We start from the raw sequence: 19,733 nt of genomic DNA, 5'->3' as shown, positions 1-19,733 counted from the left end.
AAATGTTTTTTTCTATCCTGTGGGTCATATTTTCATTTTCGTGGTAGTGCCCTTGAAAGCACAGAAATTTTAACTTTGATGAAGTCTGATATCTTGCACTTTAGAACATACAGTATGCTTTCTATTGCCTATGGAGCAGAGATTAAAAGATTGATAGTGAGGCCAAAACTGTAAAAGAGGTATAATTGGTGAGTGTCTGTATTGTGCCTGAGACTGAGAGTTGAGGGTGGAAGAGAGAGGGGATAGTGTAGGCGGAAAGGAAGAGTGGGAGTAATAGATTTGTGTTACTTCCTTGACTGATTCCAGGGCATAATTGGGTCTAACCTCAGTTGGTAAAAAATCTGCCTGCAATGCCAGAGACCCCTGCATTCAATTCCTGGGTTGGGAAGATCCGCTGGAGAAGGGATAGGCTACCCACTCCAGTATTCTTGGGCTTCCCTTGTGGCTCAGCTGCAGAAGAATCCGCCTGCATTGTGGGAGACCTGGTTCCATCCCTGGGTTGGGAAGATGCTCTGGAGAAGGGAAAGGCAGGCTATGGCTCATGGGGTCATAAGAGTCGGACATGACTTAGCGACTAAACCACTACCCACTCCAGTGTTCTGGCCTGAGAATTCCATGGACTGTATAGTCCATGGGGTCTCAAAGAGTCGGGCACAACTGAGCAACTTTCACCAAGTCAGACTAGAGAGATGGGAGAGGTTGTCCATTTTTCACAGTGGTTTCCAGCATTCTTCCTGTTGTGTAGTTACATCAGGGAAGAAAGTTTTCCATAAAAATTACCCATAAGCTTATCACTTACTAGGACATTTCCTGCATGTGAGAAAGTCAGATTCTCATCAAGAAACAAGAATCCCTTATATTCTGGTCTACATTATATAAATGGGTATAGTTGTCTGTTTAGTTCAGTTCAGTCACTCAGTCGTGTCCAACTCTTTGCGACCCCATGAACTGCAGCACGCCAGGCTTCCCTGTCCATCACCAACTCCCGGAGTTTACTCAAACTCAGGTCCATCGAGGCGGTGATGCCATCCAGCCATCTCATCCTCTGTCATCCCCTTCTCCTCCTGCCCCCAATCCCTCCCAGCATCAGAGTCTTTTCCAATAAGTCAACTCTTCGCATGAGGTGGCCAAAGTATTGGAGTTTCAGCTTTAGCATCACTCCTTCCAAAGAACACCCAGGGCTGATCTCCTTTAGAATGGGCTGGTTAGATCTCCTTGCAGTCCAAGGGACTCTCAAGAGTCTTCTCCAACACCACAGTTCAAAAGCATCAATTCTTCTGCACTCAGCTTTCTTCACAGTGCAACTCTCACATCCATACATGACCACTGGAAAAACCATAGCCTTGACTAGACGGACCTTTGTTGGCAAAGTAATGTCTCTGCTTTTTAATATGCTATCTAGGTTGGTCGTAACTCTCCTTCCAAGGAGTAAGCGTCTTTTAATTTGTCTGTAGTCAATGTTAAATCCCAGGCCGGGCTAGAATTTGATAGCTATACCATCAAAAATATGTATTCGTAGACTGACTTTAATTTTCGATTAAGAAAAATGTAATCATAAAGGTAAATTTTATACCAAAGTTTTTTTAAAAACGTACTACTTTTTGAAGCTAAATATTGATTTTCTTCACACCTCCTATTAGCACAGGTTGATGAACTAAAAATGAAGATGATTCTTTGTTGTCTAAGCTAGATTAATTTTCTCTTTCTTAAAAAAAAAAGAAAAAACAGTTGAGAGAGGTTGGCACAGTAAAGTTCTGAAAATGTGCCAAGGGGTCATTTTGGAGACTAGAAGTAGTGTGGTTACATTGTCTGCCATGGCGGTGTCATTTCCAGAACATCCTGCTTATAATTTTGAACTCAAGTGCCTAGTGTAAGGCTTCACTGAAATATGTTTCCTTTTAAAATTCTGCTGCTGTGCCTTTTGGATCCTCAACTCAGTGTGTCTCTAAATTTCCATCTGTTTCTAGGCTATAAAACTGGACTGTTTTCTGTCTCCTTCTATAACTCTTGACTTCATGCCCATGCAGTGTGTTTCTGTGTTGCTATATTATACTTTGTTTCTCCTTTGTTTGAGGAATGGATCACTTTCCAAGGAAATTTTTATCCAAACATTTGAATTGATTTTTGCTGCTATTCTCAACAGTGATTTAGTTTTAAATTCTAAATAAGTTTGTGATTGTGCAGGTACTGTTTTTCTTTTTTCATGGAATTGGATAACTTTTTATGTAGAAATATTTATTCCTAATGTTAGGCTATTTATTTTGCTGTTCTCTTAGGATCTGGTATTAATAAAACACTTAAATCATCAGTCTTACTTTGTGATATTTGCCCTTTAGAGACGTGTAGATAGAATATAACCTTTTTTAAATTAAAAAATTTTAAAGTTTATATGTATACATGTACTTTGAGATTCAAACAGTTTGAAAGTACATAAAGTAAAAACTGAAAGTTCTGTAATTAACCTTAGCTTCCTTATTCTCCTTATGTAATCACCTATCAGCATTTTTATGTGTGGCTTTCTGGTCCTTTTTTGATATATTTATACACAGATAAAAATGCATGCACAAATATTGCCTTTTGTTCCGTGCCATGCATTTCTTGGCTTAACAGTATATCTTGGATAGCTTTCCATATCAGCACATGTAGATAGCTCTACTCTATTCATAATATATACAATAATCTATTTAACTATTCATATATTTGTGGGCATTTAGATTTTCTGTTTACAAATGATGCTAACATAAACTGCCATGTACATGTGTCTTTATGCACATGCACAACTGTTTCAGTAGCTCAACTCCTAGAAATGGCATCACTGAGCCAAAGGGTATACAGACTTAAATTTTGTTTCACTACCGAATTGCCCTCTAAAATTGCTTAGGCAGTTTATACCCTGGTCCTTGCCATAGCCAGATACATCTTTTTATTTTAACCAATCTGATGTGTGAAAAATGAAATTGCTTTAATTTGCATTTTCGTGATTACCGGTAAGGTTGAGCATCTATTCTCTCCTTTTCTTTGAATTGTTTGTTCTTATCCTTTGCCCACTTTTGTATTGAGCATTTTTCTTTGTTAGTAGGACGTCTTTATATACAGTGTATATTACCCTGTCACCTTTGTATGGTGAAAGTATTTTCTCCCAGTCTGTTGCTTGTCATTTAGTTATATCTATGTTGTCTTTCTTTGTTCAGAAGTTTTTATTATTTATATGGTCAAACATGCCGTTTTGATTCTTATTTTGGAGTGTCTTTCTCACAATCTTATTTCCCCCTGGTACTGTCCTGTGATTGGGTTTTGTTGTTGTTTTGTTTTGCTTGTATTGTGTTGTTTTAGAACTTTAATTTACCTGAAATTTAGTTTTGCGTATGATGTGCAAGAATCTAATTTTTTTTTCAGATGGTAGCCAGTTGCATAGTATCATTTATTAAATAGTTCATCTTTTCTCTGTTGATCTTTAGATAATAACTATCATTTATTGAATTCCCATTTATACTTAGGTCTGTTTTTGGACTCTGTTGAGTTTCATTGTTATGTTTGTCTATTTTTAGACCAGTATCATACTGTTTTATTTATTTATTTTAAATTCATGTCCATTTAAAATTAAAAAAATTTTTTTTCATACTGCTTTAATTACTATAGCTTTATAATATTTTATGTCACCTGGTAGGACAAGTTCACATTTGTGTTTGTTAATATTTTTGAATTTGGTCATGATCTCACATTTACCCCTTCTATTAAACTTGAGAATCAACTCATCAAGTTTCATTAAAAAATAAATAATCCCAGTTGAATTTTGATTGAGGTTGCTATCAATTTATAGATTAATTTGTGGAAAATTTATATATCTACTGTATTGAATCTTTCTATCCATTATCTATGCCTTCTTTTTATGATACTGATTTTAAGTGTTTCTAGTTTCTCCATATAATTCTTACATATTAGTATCCCTAAATTTAAGTTTTTAGTACTGTTTAGTACTGTGTAGGATTTTTTAAACTGAGGTAAGTTGACTTGAATAGGATCTTTTAAAATGTACATCTTCTAATTAGCCATCGCTAGTTGATTGGAAGGCTATTGACCTGTTTGTTTATAAGAAGAAAGTAAACAAGATAAACACATTGTTGTAGGTTCTCATAAGTTTTTAGTGTACTTAAATACATCTATGATGCCAGTTTTTGGAGTCTGTGTGTTTGAGGATATTTGCATAGTGAATTGGATTCATGTATCATACTTTTCTTATTCTGTAGTTACTCTTTGACTTTGCACCTTTATTGGTATGTAATTTGTAGTTTAGCCACTGGTTATTGGTTATCTTGGAGTTTGCTCCAAGAATAGCCTATACAAATTACTATAACTCTTCCCTGATCTGAGTACTCTCATGGTAGGTCTTGAATCTAGTAGTGTAGACCACATTTTTAGGAGTGTGTTCTTCAGGAGACGCTTCTGATTTTAACAGCTGACAATGATGTTTGGCTGTGGCTGATTGTGTAGTACAGTATAGGTATGATTTCTGGTAGTATAGATATTATTTCTATTTTAGAAATGAAGAAACTGAGATCTAAGAAAAGTTAAATAAATTTCCTGAATTCTAGGCTCTTAGACCACCTGCAACAATATTTGTGTTGTGCTGATGTGAGTGTGTTGTTTGTAGGCTCTGCAGTGACTTTAAGAATTGATCATTTAGTTAATAAGATAAATGGTTAAGATTAATAAGACCTCTGTGCCTATCCATTAATGTTGGAAATTTTCAAAATATTACCCCTAATCTCCTGGAACCACTGGAGGTTTCTGGGCCTCACCTTCCTTCATCTTCGACTGTTTTCCATCCCTTTCTGATATAGGGACTGTGGATTAAGCCATTAATTAATTAATGGCTGAAATGACTTAAATAAAAATACTGGAAATGACCAACTAGAATGAAATTGGAATGTGAAAATTCCAATTCACAGTTGCTGTAGGGGCCGTTTGGTATGTAAATCAGATGCCAAAGTCCTCAGTGTTCTGAGAAGCTGCCTGCAAAATGTTAGAGGAGTATTGAGGCCTACACAAATGAAAGAGCAGTCTGTTCCATAGCTTCTAAATCAACCATTCTTTAAGTTTTCTTTATTGTTCTGTTAGATTGGTACAAAAGTAATTGTGGTTTTTGCATTTTTGAAGTTTGCTTTTTGATACTGAAATACATTCTTAAATGTGGTTATGTTATACATCATTTAAATGCATATTTCTTTGCTAATGACTTATTACTTGTTTTATATTTATTTTAGACTAGGGAAATGATGTTAAACAAAAAGCAAATTTGAATGATTTTCTTATTTGAGTTCAAAGTGGGTCGTAAAGCAGTGGAGACAACTCACAACATCAACAACGCATTTGGCGCAGGAACTGATAATGAACATATAGTACAGTGGTGGTTCAAGAAGTTTCACAAAGAGACGAGAGCCTTGAAGATGAGGAGCACAGTGGCTGGCCATCAAAAGTTGACAGCGACCAATTGAGAGCCATCATTGAAGCTGATCCTCTTAAAACTACACAAGAAATTACTGAAGAACTCAACGTCGACCATTCTACAATCATTTGGTATTTGAAACAGATTGGAAAGGTGAAAAAACCTGGTAAGTGGGTGCCTCATGAGCTGACTGCAAATCAAAAAAATCGTCATTTTGAAGTGTTCTTTGAAGTCTTCTCTTACTCTGTGCAGCAACAATGAACCATTTCTCAATCGGGTTGTGCTGTGCAATGAAAAGTGGATTTTATTCAACAACCAGCGATGACCAGCTCAGTGGTTGGACTGGCAAACAGCTCCAAAGCACTTCTCACAGCCAAACTTGCACCAAAAAAGGGTCATAGTCACTGTTTGATGGTCTGCTGCCTGACTGATCTACTACGGGTTTCTGAATCCTGGCAAAACCATTACATATGAGAAGTATGCTCAGCAAATCGATGACATGCACCGAAAACTGCAGTGCCTGCAGCTGGCATTAGTCAACAGAAAGGGCCCAGTTCTTCTCCACAACAGTGCCTGAGTGCACGTTGCACAGCCAACGCTTCAGAAGTTGAATGAATTGCACTACGAAGTTTTGCATCATCCACCGTATTCCCCTGACCTCTTGCCAACTGACTACTGCTACATCAAGCATTTCAACAACATTTTGCAGGGAAAATGCTTCCACAACCAGCAGGAGACAGAAAATGCTTTCCAAGAGTTCTTCGAATCCCTAAGCATGGATTTTTATGCTACAGGAATAAACATTTCTCATTGGCAAGATTGTGTTGATTGTAATGGTTCCTATTTTGATTAATAAAGATATTTAAGCCTAGTTATAATGATTTAAAAGTCACAGTTCAAAGTCGCAATTACATTTGCACCAACCTACTAACCTTCTTATCATTCCCCAAGCAGACAGTGCTGGTAGAGACTGAATTCCTTGGGGAAAGTTAATGCAAATATGAAAAATTGACTCTATTAATTAATAGTAGAGTTCAACTCACTTTAAACATGTAAATCACTATTACATCCTTTGTGAGTATAACCTAAATATCTCCCCAAATTAGCGTTTTTGCCTGGCACTTTGTAGAGACTCAGTAAATACTTGTGGATTTAAAATAAGTTCCACGTATTGCCTGAATTAAGGTTTTCTTACATGAGTAGCAAACATTGAGGAAAATGAAATAGTGCTTTAATTGTCTACAGTTGAATGGGTTATATCCCTCCTCTTTTCTCTTTTGCAGGATGTAAGCTTTTAAAATATCACTCTTTAATTAGAGAAAGAAATATGCTTCATGTTAATTTGGAGTCTGTCTGCTAAAGATTTTGCCTAAGAAAAGATTTAGCTTGGTTTATAACTTTCATAGTTTGTAGTTAATATGCCGATTTGTAATTAAATAGGCATTGTCAAATGTGATGTACATATTTGGAAATACAGTGAGGGCGAACTAAAAATGAGATTGGAAATCCACTGGCAATTTGAATCAGATATTCTTTTTAGCCTTTCTCCCACTGGATAGTCGCTCTGTCTTCTTTCCTTCCTTTCATCCCTCCTTCCTTCCTCTTTTCTACCCCTTCCCTTTCTCTCTCTCTATCCACACCTCTTTTTCTCTTTCCTAACCTCCATATAATGGTGATGATAAGAAAAATACTTTTTTTAACCCTCTCTGGGTAAAACTGGAAGGAGCCCTAAACAGTTGACCAGTTTTAAGCATCTGGGCACTGTATAGCAGTTCTTACAGTCAAAAGAAAGTTCTCCAAGACTGGCAGATAAAGTTACTGAAAACTGCTAGTCATACATTTCAGCAATTGGAAGAAGTTCTATTGGAAAAGCCTTTGAAGTAAATGACAGCCTTACATGAAATGTTGCTGGGATGCCCTAAGCTCTAAAGCTATTGTTTGCAACAAGTGCCAAACCGATGAGTCTGAATGGCCCCAGGTAGCATTTCTAGGCGTTATGCTGAAGGTGCATTGTTGACAGTACAGAATCAGAACTAGATTTTGAAAGTTCAGGAATCTTACAGGGAGTGCAAAGTAAACTTAGATGCTTCATACATGTGTCAGCTGTTTAAAGGACACCAACAGTTTTAACTCACTTGGTTGCTTTAAAAATATATCTGTATCTGCTATCTCTGCTGCGTTCCTTCTACTTTCTAATTGCCATACTCACAAGAGGAATTGCCTGGCATCTGGATTTCTTCCTGCCCCAAGGACTTGCCATTTATGCATCATTTGTACCTTGAACTTGTTTTTTTTCCCTTTGGTTTTGGTCTTGATTGTTTTTCTTGTTATTTCTATTCACGTAGAATGACATTACCTGAATTTAGAAAGATGGAAAGAGAAGTTATTGAGATAATTTGAAATTTGATACTATGAAGTTGTCAACATTTGTCTAGTTGTAGTAACATAGGGCGCTATTCTGTACTTGTTGAGTAGTGCTTTTTTCCTCTCTCCTAATCTTAGTGCCTGATTTGTAGAAGTCATTGAGTTGTTTCTCAACATCTTAAAGGAGAAAACGAAAGTAAAAATTTTGATGATTACTCTAATAAATGAATTGTTTATACATTTGTCACTAGAAAACTATTTTTAGCTGAACGGTAGCTTGTAATTGCAGTTATTATAGTTTATAGTATTTATAACCTGCTGTGGTTTGAATGTTGCTTTTAAGGCTATAATTAGTAACCTACTAGATTTTAATTACTAGGAAATTTCAGAGAATGTGAAAACGTTTTGATTAAACTTGAGAAACAGCCATTCTTGCTTTCCTCAAAATTGGCATCAGTGACTACTTAATGACAGCAGAATGCTTTGAAAACATGCTGTTTAAAGTCTACCTATTATTAGATACCATAATAACTAGTGTGTAAGTGATAGTTGCTTTTTTGTTGTAGAAACTCTGTGGTAAGAGGAAAGCTTCAGCAAAATCCTTAAGAAAAATATAGTATAAAAAAGTAACTGGTAGATAGAATAGTTTTTATAAATGAATGTAGATGAGAAATAGAAAGATATATATACAGATTTGACATGATTATATTTATTTAAATTCCTTGTCTCCTTGAACTTTGCCAATAAGGTTGTTCTTTATGTAATTTTTAAAAAAACATTATTTGTACACTTATACAATGTACAGCTAGTCTCTCTTTTTAAAAAGTGACATGCCAAAACCCATTGTAATGTAATATAAGCTTGCAAATTTGAGCTCTTCAGTGTTAGGAAACAAAAAGTGTGTATACTAATTTCTAAACTACTAGCTGGGTTTCTAAATGTATGTGGTGTTCCTCCATCCAAGCAGTCTGTACAGAGCAGTCTGTATCGGTGGTGTTTCACTGAGTGTTTGCCATCGGGTAGTCCTGTTTGTCTCTGCATTTATTCAATATAACCATATGCTATAATCTCTAGACCAGATGAAAGCATCCGGCAAGCAGAGACTTCCAAGTAGGAGCCAAAGTAAGCAGTGGGAAATGAAGCTGCTATAAAGTTTTGTGGACAGTAGTTGCAAAATGCTTTCTGAAATTTGTACATAGTAAATGGCAAAGTAGGTCACATCTCATTTTTCTCAATAGTCTTTTCCATACTCGTTTTTCAAAAGTATACTTGGTATAGCTTATACTTGGTGATAAAAAATCGGCATTTTAAAATGGTGTGGTGTGAAGATAATTTTAAAATAACAGTTTAAATAATTAGGTACTTTTGTATTTCCATTTTCTGTAAATGATGGGAGTGTTTTTAAAAGCCTGTTACAACAACTGAATACACTTTGGATCATTTCTTCTATTGCAACGAGCTATATGCCTAAGAGAGACATGAGCAATGCTGTGGTTTTATTTACTCTCATCAAACTTTATATCCAATTTTAGTCAGCAAATAAACTATTTAGAGTTTGTTTTCCTTTGCTGACTACCTTATTGTTAGCTTACTTTTAGTAAACAAGAGCAAGTTTAGCCAGCAATTTTTGGAAATGGAAAAGGGGTAAAGAATGTTTGGCTTCTGCAGTCCAAAAAAAGAGAAAAACACAGAGAGAAAACTCACTATAGCATGAATAATTGAGAGAGTTATTTTTTTTGTAAAATGTATGATTGAGACATTCTATTTTGGAAGGAGAATGGTGGGAGTGTGAACTGTCTCAAATCTTAACATTGAAATTAAAGATAAAATTTATCAAATGTTTACTGTACATTTAATATGGATGAGATAAAAACTCATTTAGGGAGTTCTAAGAGTTTGGGATGTGATGACTGTTGTAACTGAACATTGAATATAGATCTCAATATCCTGATATTTGAGAGTAAAAATAGATTTTAAAAATAGATTTTATAGCTCTTTTGATTTAATAAAAGAAAACATGCAAGTTCATGTGGGGGAAGAAGCTTTTCAGTAATTGTCTCTCAGATCTGTATTGGTTTCACTTTCTAACCATGCAGAAGTGGCAGAATAACACTATATCGTTTTATGTAATAGTTCAACTATTAACCTATACCCTGACCTAATACATCATTTGTAAACCTCAGTAATACAGTCATCACAGTCATACTACTAGCCATACTACTAATGTACTACTGACCTTTTGCAATATATTCATATCTATTATCACTCTTAAGTCCTTTTATTGGTCTTTCTATCTGAACCTCTAAAGTGAATACATATACATGCATACAAACATATATATAATAATATAAGATGGTGTGTATATACAGTACAAAAATGTTTCCAAATTATTTAAGTATCTTCATGATGGCAAGGAGATAATTGTTGGCTTTTATCTCCTACTATATATCAGGCTCTTTGGTAGGCATTTTACATACATTATCTTATTTAATCATCACTACTAAATTGTAAAATAGGTATCTGTATTCCCATTTTACAGATGAGACCTCTCTAGTCACACCTAGAGAGGTAGGAAATGGACTTTGAGAATGATAAGGAAAATACTGATCTAGATGGAGAGACAGTGATATTCTAAGACTATTTAATTGTGTGTCCACTCTCCAGAGTGGTCAGGAAAGCTAATTTTGTGGCGGGGGTAGGACTTGCACTATTTACTGAGAAAGGGAACAAAGCAGAAGAATGGGGTTTGTGTAAGTGCTGACAAGTTCAATTTAGATGTGTTGAATTTAAGGAAGGAAAGGAAAGATTTTACAGAAGGTGGGTACAGCCAACTGGCGTAAGATTTGGGTGGGGGGGGGGCTTTGCCTTGAATTATATAGATTTTTTTAGGCCTTTCTTTGAATATTCTTGATTACATTTAAACTTTGTATTTGTGAAGGTATATAATGAGTATTAATCCTTAAATAGTTATATAAATTTTGGGATGATTGCATGATTTTGAACATTATAGCTACCATGCCCTATGTAGGTTAAGGATATTTTTTAAGCAAATGGGATTGTATGAAATCTCTCTAAAATTTTTCCTTATTATTTATTTTATTATATAAGCAAAGCTTGTTCGTTGTAGAAAAATTAGAATATAGACATTTCCCTGAAGGGAAAAAAGCAATAGTCCTATCACTGGGTTGAATGTATTTTTATTTTTTTCTATGTGTTTTTTCTTTCAGAAATATGGCTACACACACCTTTCTGCAGGAGAACTTCTCCGTGATGAAAGGAAAAACCCAGATTCACAGTATGGTGAACTCATTGAAAAGTACATTAAAGATGGAAAGATTGTGCCAGTTGAGATAACCATCAGTTTGTTAAGGAGGGTAAGAAGTGTGAATGCCAACCAATTTAAACCAACAAGGAAATGAGAAATTAAATCTTCCCTTTCTTTGAGTAATGGAAAAATTAGAGTATTGAATTTCTTGCTTGTGGAGGGTGGTCATGGTATTCAAGAATGGCAGAACTGGAAATTCCACTTTCGCCTGGGAAGCAGTTGGACAGAAGGAAGCATTCTCTGCCTTGGTCTAGGATCAGCTACAACTCAACATTCATTTGTGTGCACTTGACCCTTCCCAGTGTGCAGACAGTCCATCCTCCTGTTTCTGTTTCTTCTTCCTTTTCTCCTCCTCTTCTCCCCCTCCTCCTTTCTCTTTTCTGTTTCCTTCCTTCCTTTCTTCCTTCCCCCTGTCCCTCCCTCCCACTATTGCCATTCTCTCAGTCATGATGTTTCCTTTTCTGGTATATTCATCCCCATCTTCAGTGCGAAATGCTGAGACTAACAGCTATCAGACTAAAATAGGTCCCATCTGAAAACCAGATACCTTGGGTCTACATGACTCTCCACTAAAGATTCTCAAGATTATAATCATTAATAGGCATTTTCACGTACAAGAAATGTGAAGGAGAAATGGATAAGTGGGAACAGCAAGAAATAGTTGAAAGTTGATGGAAAAGAGATGTATGAGCTTCTGACTGGAACCAGAGAAACTTGAAGAGTGGCTCATTCACACACATTCTTACCTCTTGTCTCAGAGATTAGAGTAACCTGCTACCATTCAGACTAACAAAATCCTCTCTCCTTATCCTCTGAATGTAATGCCCTTTCTCCACTTTTATACCTAGTTGTGAAAGAGTAATCTATATTTTTTACTTTTTCCGTTTCTGCTCTTCAGCTCTTGGCACCAAGATTCTATTTCCCTTTTCACCTAAACTATTCTGATGTTACCAGTGATCTTCTCTTATCAAATCTAGGGGATATTTTCAGTCATTTTTCTTTTAACTTACTGTCTTTTTGAAACTTGTTCCTCCTTGTTCTCTGTGACACAATGTCTCTTGATTCTCTTCCTCCTTCAGTGACTGCTATTTCTTAAGTCTCCTTTAATAAGTCTTCTGCAAACCATGATGCTTCTCAGGTTTCATCCTGCGTGCGCCTCTTATTTTATACATTTCTTGCTGGATGGTGTTATCCATGCCCAAGGTTTTCACTGTGCTAATGATGCCAAAATCTGTAACTCTAGCACATATCTTTTTTTTCTGAACCAGACCTATGTTTCTAACTATTAGGCATCCATCTGACTGTCTCAACAAGTGTCTCAAAATCATCATGCCAAAGGCTGACTGTATCATCTAAAATGTGATCACCCTTTATTTCGTATCCTGGTTAATACCATCTACCCAGCTGCGCAGGCCAGCAATCTGGGATCCATCCTTTATTTCTACCTTTTCCTCACTTTCCCAAATCTGTTCAGTGAGTAGATCCTTTCAATTATCTTTCTCTTTACCCTCTTCTATTTAGCATTTTTTCTTTATTGCTACTATCATCTTAATTCAAATCTTCTCTTTTTCTTACTTGGACTATCACTAGAGCCTTATCATTAGTCTTTTGCCCTTGATCCATCTTTGTCCCTTTATTCATCCTTTATGGTGTGGTCAGAGGTTTTTTTTTTTAAAGGTGATGGGAACATGTTCTCCTACTGCTTAAAATCTCTCAGTGGTCCTGTATTGTTTGCAGAATAAAAACCAAAAGCTTAGTGTGGTACAAGTTCTTCATTAATTTTGGCCCTACCCACTTTCTAGTCTAGCTTGCTTCTTGGAAGGAAGGCTATGACAAATCTAGACACCGTATTAAAAAGCAAAGACATCACTTTGCCAACATAGGTCCATATAGTCAAAGCTATGGTTTTTCCAGTAATCATATATGGATGTGAGAGTTGGACCATAAAGAAGGCTGAACACGAAAGAATTGATGCTTTCAAATTGTGATGCTGGAGAAGACTCTTTGAGAGTCCCTTGGACTGCAAGGAGATCAAACCAGTCAATCCTAAGGGAAATCAACTCTGAATACTCATTGTAAGAACTGATGCTGAAGCTGAAACTCCAATAGTCTGGCCACATGATGCAAACAGTCGACTCGTTGGAAAAGACCCTGATGCTGGAAAAGATTGAAGGCAAAAGGAGAAGAGGGCAGCAGAGGAAGAGATGGTTGGATGGCATCACCAGTTCAGTGGACATGAACTTGGGAAAACTTGAAATAGTGAGGGAGAGGGAGGCCTGGTGTGCTACAGGCCATGGGGTCTCATGGAGTCGACATGATTTAGTGACTGAAAAAACAACTTTCTAGTCATATCTCCTGCCACTCTCTACATGCATCCTAAGGTTCACCTCTACCAGCTTATTTCAGATTCATCAAAGCTGTTATGCTTCCTCATTTCTGAGCCTTTAACATCCAGTTGACACATTCTGGAGTACCTTGATCCCTGCCTGCCTGCCATTTTACTATTCAGAATTCAGCTTCACTGCCATCACTTCAGTAAAACTCTTTCTGGTGGTTCCACAGGTAGTTTGTGCTGGCTTCTTGGTTTTATCACAGCATCCTTGCATACCTCAGTATAGAACTTAGCACACTGAGTTACACATATTTGTTAACCACTGGACTATAAGCCTTCCAGAGGCCATGACCTTGCTCTTCATGTTCCGTGATGGTTAGACCTTGAATGAGTGTATGTTGAGTGAGTAGAGTATCAGTGTGCCTCTTCAGATATCTTCTACTACCATAATTGGGATAGAAATGCTATAGCAGGGACACAAAAGCATTCTGTGAAAGTTTTGTGAATATTGGAGATGCTAGATACTAGGATAAAGCCAACCCCCAGATAAAGGAATTTACGTCCTGACAGCCATTGTTCTTCTTGAGGAACCAGGATTGTTTGAGCACTGAGGGAACTGGTTGTTGGTTTGCTTTAGAATAGAAACTCCTCTGGAGTTTGCCAAAGTCATACATCTGTGCTTATCCCATGGTGGTTGATAGTGAAAAGAATTAGAGACTCAAGATCTGTATCTCCCATTCACAGATTTCCACATTCTACCTGAATTCAGACTTGGGAAGAGGATGGTGAAATAATTCTTGCTATCTTTCTGAATGTATTGTTTCTCTTGCTACCTGTGTTTTGGGGTAGCCAGTGGCATTTAGGTTTATTTATTTATTTTTTAATATTTCTTTATTTTACTGCACTAGGTCTTAGTTGCAGCATGTGGGATCTAGTTCCCTGACCAGGGATCAAACCAGGGCCCCCTGCATTGGGAGCTCGGAGTCCTTAGCCCCTGGATCACCAGGGAAGTCCGGCATTTAGGTTTAAATTAGCTTCAGTTATGAAAAAAAAAGTATTTACTCCTACACTAATAGCATTGCTAACAGTTTATATGTCCAAAGTTTTTTGCAGTTGTACTTGAATTACTGCAGAGAATCTGAGTACCTATAGAAGCAGTGTACTCCCTACCATAGCTAAATGACTTGGGAAGAGGAAAAGGAAAGTAAGATATGGGTCTCTAGTAGCTGGAGCAAGAATATTGATTAATGCTTATTTTTCTTTTCTTGCTGTTAATAATTTTATGAAAATAAAAATGCTTACTATAGAAAATTTTTAAACTATAGAAAAAAAATTGTGTGTGTATGTGTATAAAATGGGAGAGGGATACATATCCATAACTCTTGTCGGCTGGAGGCAAACATGTTATTTCCTTTAAATTTTTTTTTCCTGTGTACTCTCCACATTTACGATATAAAGAATAATAATAAAACATACTCTGCTTAAGAAATTGCATTTTGTTAATGTAGCATTGAATTCAAATCTTCCTTTTTTTTTAGGAAATGGATCAGACAATGGCAGCCAATGCTCAGAAGAATAAATTCTTGATTGATGGGTTTCCAAGAAATCAGGACAACCTTCAAGGCTGGAATAAGACCATGGATGGGAAAGCTGATGTATCTTTTGTTTTATTTTTTGACTGTAATAATGAGGTAATGAAAATCTTCATCTGCCAACATGGGCATTTAAACAGCTGATGGTCAACTATTAGAGAAAAAGAAAGTGATTTATTTTACTTACATTTACATTTTATATTGGCAACAGTATTTTTTGAACTGGTAAGTTGGATGGACAGAACAGCATTGTCTTACTGTTGAATTATTGAAAGCTGTTTGGCATCAGCAACCTTGTGGGCCTAAAATTTGCCTTATTTTCAAAATAACAAGAGCTTGTTTTGTTTTGAATTAAGAATTGACTCATAATAATATTAGGTAATGAAGCTGCACTGTTACTTCTTGAGTAGACACTATTTTCAGAGAGTATCTTGCCTTAGAGTGTTGCTTAGTGGAAAAGAAACACATTTTGGGGAAGTTGGGAAATCTTTCTTTTTTAAAGAAACATCTAAGATAGCCTGATTTGTCTTTTAAGAGTGAAATGATATTGAAAAAAGCAGGAAAGAAGACTTTCTTTCTGGCACTTCTAATAACGTACTCAGACGTACTTTTGAATAGCTGAATGAATTTCTTGGAATCCTTTTTTGGGGCGGGGGGAATCATTTAATTAAAAGACCTGACTCTGTTTGACAGCTGTAATATAAACTTTATTAAATTAATGCCAACAGCCTGAAAGAATAAGAATCAGCAGTAGTGCCTTGAAGGAAGTTGACTCTTCTTAGGTTGAATTGCAAATGTGCTTGTGGTGGAGGGACTTGCTGCAGCTTTTGAGTTGTTTTAAAACGTAACTCTCTTCTTCCAACCCCCAAAAATATGTTTTCACTTATTCTTCAAAGTTACTTTTAGAATGTTACCACAGCTTTATAACTAAGGAATGTTTATTCACGATGAACAAGGGATACTTTATTCAAATGCAAATATGTTGACTCAAGTATTTAGATATTTATGGAATTATTGAAAATAAGCAAAAATGGAACAAAGTTTGAGGCATGTAATTCATACCTAATAAGTTAATAATATATCCTAGATGGAACCATACACATAGAGATCATCTTTTTATTGCGGTTTGAAAAAAAAGTACACAGGAAAAACTGAGTCATGAATGAATTCTTATTATGCTCTGTACTTATTTAACCTAGTTTATATAAATTGAACCACATGTTTCAACTTTGCATGTTGATTAATGAATTAGACACATTGGGTTTAAAGCAGGGTTTTGTTGGTAATCTCTTCAAACTTTCTTCTCTTTTCAGGTTTAAAAGATTGCCAGAAGACTGCCAAATTAATATCTTTTAAAAAATAACTTTTATACATTTCTGTTTTTAGATCTGTATTGAACGATGTCTTGAGAGGGGAAAGAGTAGTGGTAGAAGTGATGACAACAGAGAGAGCTTGGAAAAGAGGTACTTTGCAGTTTTTACCCACACCCACTGTGCCTCAGTTTGAAACTTGAGTAACAGATTCAACACTTAACGCATTTTGGTCCAGAAATAGAAAATGTCACGCTTAAATAGAGAATGGCTTGTCTAAAAAGATGATAAGGGAGGGTGTCATTTGGGTTTTATTCTGTATTGTCCCCTGATCTATAGCCAGGGAGAGAAGTATACTTAGGACCTTGCAATATTTGCTTCTTTTGCAGAATTCAAACCTATCTTCAGTCAACAAAGCCAATTATTGACTTGTATGAAGAAATGGGGAAAGTCAGGAAAATAGATGCTTCTAAATCTGTTGATGAAGTGAGTACCCCTAACCTGCCTAAAAGTAAAGTAAAATGTGATTTTGGGAGGGGAGGGAAGCAGTATGCAGGAGAAAAAGAAATACACTGTTATGACAGATTATTTTGCTTTTCAGAACACTGGAGACTGAAGGAAATGCTAAGCTTTTTCTTTTTTTTCTAATTGATATATGTATGTTTTATTGATTTACAATATTGTGTTAGTTTCAGGTATATTTTTGAATAGAATCTAAAGTCGGTTTTACAATTTCAGACTTGTTCTTTGTAAGAAGTAGGTGGTTTATTATTTCTAACCTCTTTTTTTGAGCACTGGAAAATTGGCATCTTCAGAGCTGTGATTTGGACCATGATCATTTTTGAAAAATCTGTAACATGAAATCATCTAGCTGAATCGCCCCAACTGTTTTCACCACTTCCATCCTAGAGTATGTAGCTCCAGAGGTGCAGGGTTTCCACAACTCAACACTTGTCTCTTCCTTCGTGAATCAGTGGTCTCTGAACTGTGGTTTGTAAGCCCTCAGTGTTCAGTCACTATTTCTAGTTTCTCTTAAGTCCTAGTGTCTCTGATTCCCTGAATCATCTTCCTCCGGACTTTTTTTTTTTTAATTTGCTTATTTTAACTGTGTTGGGTCTTGGTTACTGTGCACAGGATCTTTCACTGGGCATGCAGCGTCTCTAGTTGTGGTACATGGCCTCTCTAGATGGAGCTCATGGGCTCAGTAGCTGCAGCGCACGGCTTAGTTGCCCCGTGGCATGTGGGATCTTAGTTCCCCAACCAGGGATCAAACTTATGTCACCTACATTGAAAGGTGGACTCTTAACCCCTGGACCACCAGGGAAGTCCCTGGACCTTTTTTTTTTTCTTTACATCATATAGTCATTTCTGACTTATTATCCATGTCCGCTTCCTATAGAGGTGAGGTAATAAAAGCAGAGATATTACTTTGCCAACAAAGGTCCGTCTAGTCAAGGCTATGGTTTTTCCAATGGTTATGTATGGATGTGACAGTTGGACTGTAAAGAAAGCTGAGCGCTGAAGAATTGATGCTTTTGAACTGTGGTGTTGGAGAAGACTCTTGAGAGTCCCTTGGACTGCAAGGAGATCCAACCAGTCCATCCTAAAGGAGATCGGTCCTGGGTGTTCATTGGAAGGACTGATGCTGAAGCTGAAGCTCCAATACTTTGGCCACCTCATGTGAAGAGTTGACTCATTGGAAAAGACCCTGATGCTGGGAGGAATTGGGGACAGGAGGAGAAGGGGACGACAGAGGATGAGATGGCTGGATGGCATCACCGACTTGATGCACATGAGTTTGAGTGAACTCTGGGAATTGGTGATGGACAGGGAGGCCTGGCATGCTGTGATTCATGGGGTTGCAAAGAGTCGGACACGACTGAGCGACTGAACTGAACTGAATACATTAGAAGACATAGTGTTTTAGAATCAGAACTAGGAAGATAAGCCACTTTACTTTCTATCATGTTATTGGTAGCCTGTTAAGAAGTTTGTTTTGTCCTAAAGCACTAATAAAATTGAAACATCATGTTCATAATTTTATATGTATTGTTTATGATATTGTACTACTGTCTAAAGTAAAGCAGATGAAACTAAGAAATTATGTGTTTTTTAATGATCCATTTTGAAAATTAATATAAAATTTACTGTTTTAACAGAAACTTAGCCATATGATGTTTTAACAATATCTGCTTTTTTAAATTATTATCTTTTTTCCATTTTAGGTTTTTGATGAAGTTGTGAAGATTTTTGACAAAGAAGGCTAACTCTGAACCCGAAAGCATCCTTGAAATCATGCTTGAATATTGCTTTGATAGCTGCTGTCACAACCCCCTTTTAAGGCAATTTTAATGTTTCATAATTATATCTCAGTTAATGGCTGGAAAGTATGTAGTAAGACAAATTAAATTTTTTATCTTCAATTTAAAAAGAATTTTTTTTTGGTCACGGGAGTAGACAGTGAATTTGAGTCTAACTTCATCTTAGCTATGGTGCTCACAAAACAAAGAAGGGTATTAAGTAGTTCTTTGTTTTTATTCAGAAAGAATATCCCTTATATAGTTTGTGCCTTTTGTGAGCAAAACTTTTTAGTATGTGTGAATATCCCTGTAGTAATTGCAATATGTTTGAATTAGGGATTCCCCATGTCTTCTTTCCCTTGCAGGTTTTAAATTTCCAACCTGCGTAAGTGAATTTGTGGACCAAATTCCAAAGGAACTTTTTGTGTAGTCAGTTCTTGCACAATGTGTTTGGTAAACAAACTCATAAAATTAAGTCTTAGAAGTGTTTTAGTATTTATCAAATAACTGACTGTTTCCTATAGAAAGGTAAGAAAATTTAGACTTTGTTTTACTACAGCTTGTACAAAGTTGTGTGACAGGGCATAGTCTTTGCTTCCAGGATTGGGATAGGGGCACTAGGGGTTCAAAGCCTGGTGGAATTGTCAGCTTTATTCTGATATAAATTTGAGGGTATTGGTCAGGGATCACATCTAACAACATGTGTTCCTTTTGCTCTATTATATAATGTTATTAATGATTAAACTGATCTTAACAAAATCCGTAGCAGTGGAACCTTGAAATGCATGTACTTAGATTTATAAAAGTGATTCGGTTAGTGTTTTAGTAATACTTCAAAATGTTTTTGTTTATTTTCTAGATTAAGTATAGGGTTTAGTACAAAGCAGAAGAAATTTAATGGTTAAATTTTCCATTTGTATTTTATTGTCTTGAATACTTTTTTTCATAGTTGTTTAAGAAGATTTAAAAATCATTGCACTTTGGCCAGAAAAATAATAAATTTATCTTATAAATGTTTGATTCCCTTCCTGGCTACTTTTATTCAGTAAATTCTTTTTTTTTTT

At 36.1% G+C, this 19,733-nt stretch overlaps 1 protein-coding gene across 2 annotated transcripts in view; it reads left to right on the top strand.

Moving 5' to 3' along the window:
• CMPK1 (cytidine/uridine monophosphate kinase 1) overlaps positions 1 to 19,687 on the top strand; it is a 36,291-nt gene extending 16,604 nt beyond the window's left edge. For both annotated transcript variants that reach the window (XM_019957516.2, XM_070786583.1), the window contains exons 2-6: positions 11,038 to 11,184; positions 15,006 to 15,158; positions 16,446 to 16,522; positions 16,759 to 16,855; positions 18,595 to 19,687. In XM_019957516.2, the coding sequence (XP_019813075.1) occupies positions 11,038 to 11,184; positions 15,006 to 15,158; positions 16,446 to 16,522; positions 16,759 to 16,855; positions 18,595 to 18,636 (516 nt within the window). In that variant the 3' untranslated portion in view covers positions 18,637 to 19,687. The remainder of the gene's footprint in view (positions 1 to 11,037; positions 11,185 to 15,005; positions 15,159 to 16,445; positions 16,523 to 16,758; positions 16,856 to 18,594) is intronic.
• Positions 19,688 to 19,733: the final 46 nt, after the last annotated feature.

Source organism: Bos indicus, chromosome 3, assembly GCF_029378745.1.
Source record: "Bos indicus isolate NIAB-ARS_2022 breed Sahiwal x Tharparkar chromosome 3, NIAB-ARS_B.indTharparkar_mat_pri_1.0, whole genome shotgun sequence".
NCBI classification, from domain to species: Eukaryota; Metazoa; Chordata; class Mammalia; order Artiodactyla; family Bovidae; genus Bos; species Bos indicus.
This window is presented reverse-complemented; position numbering and strand designations above follow the sequence as displayed.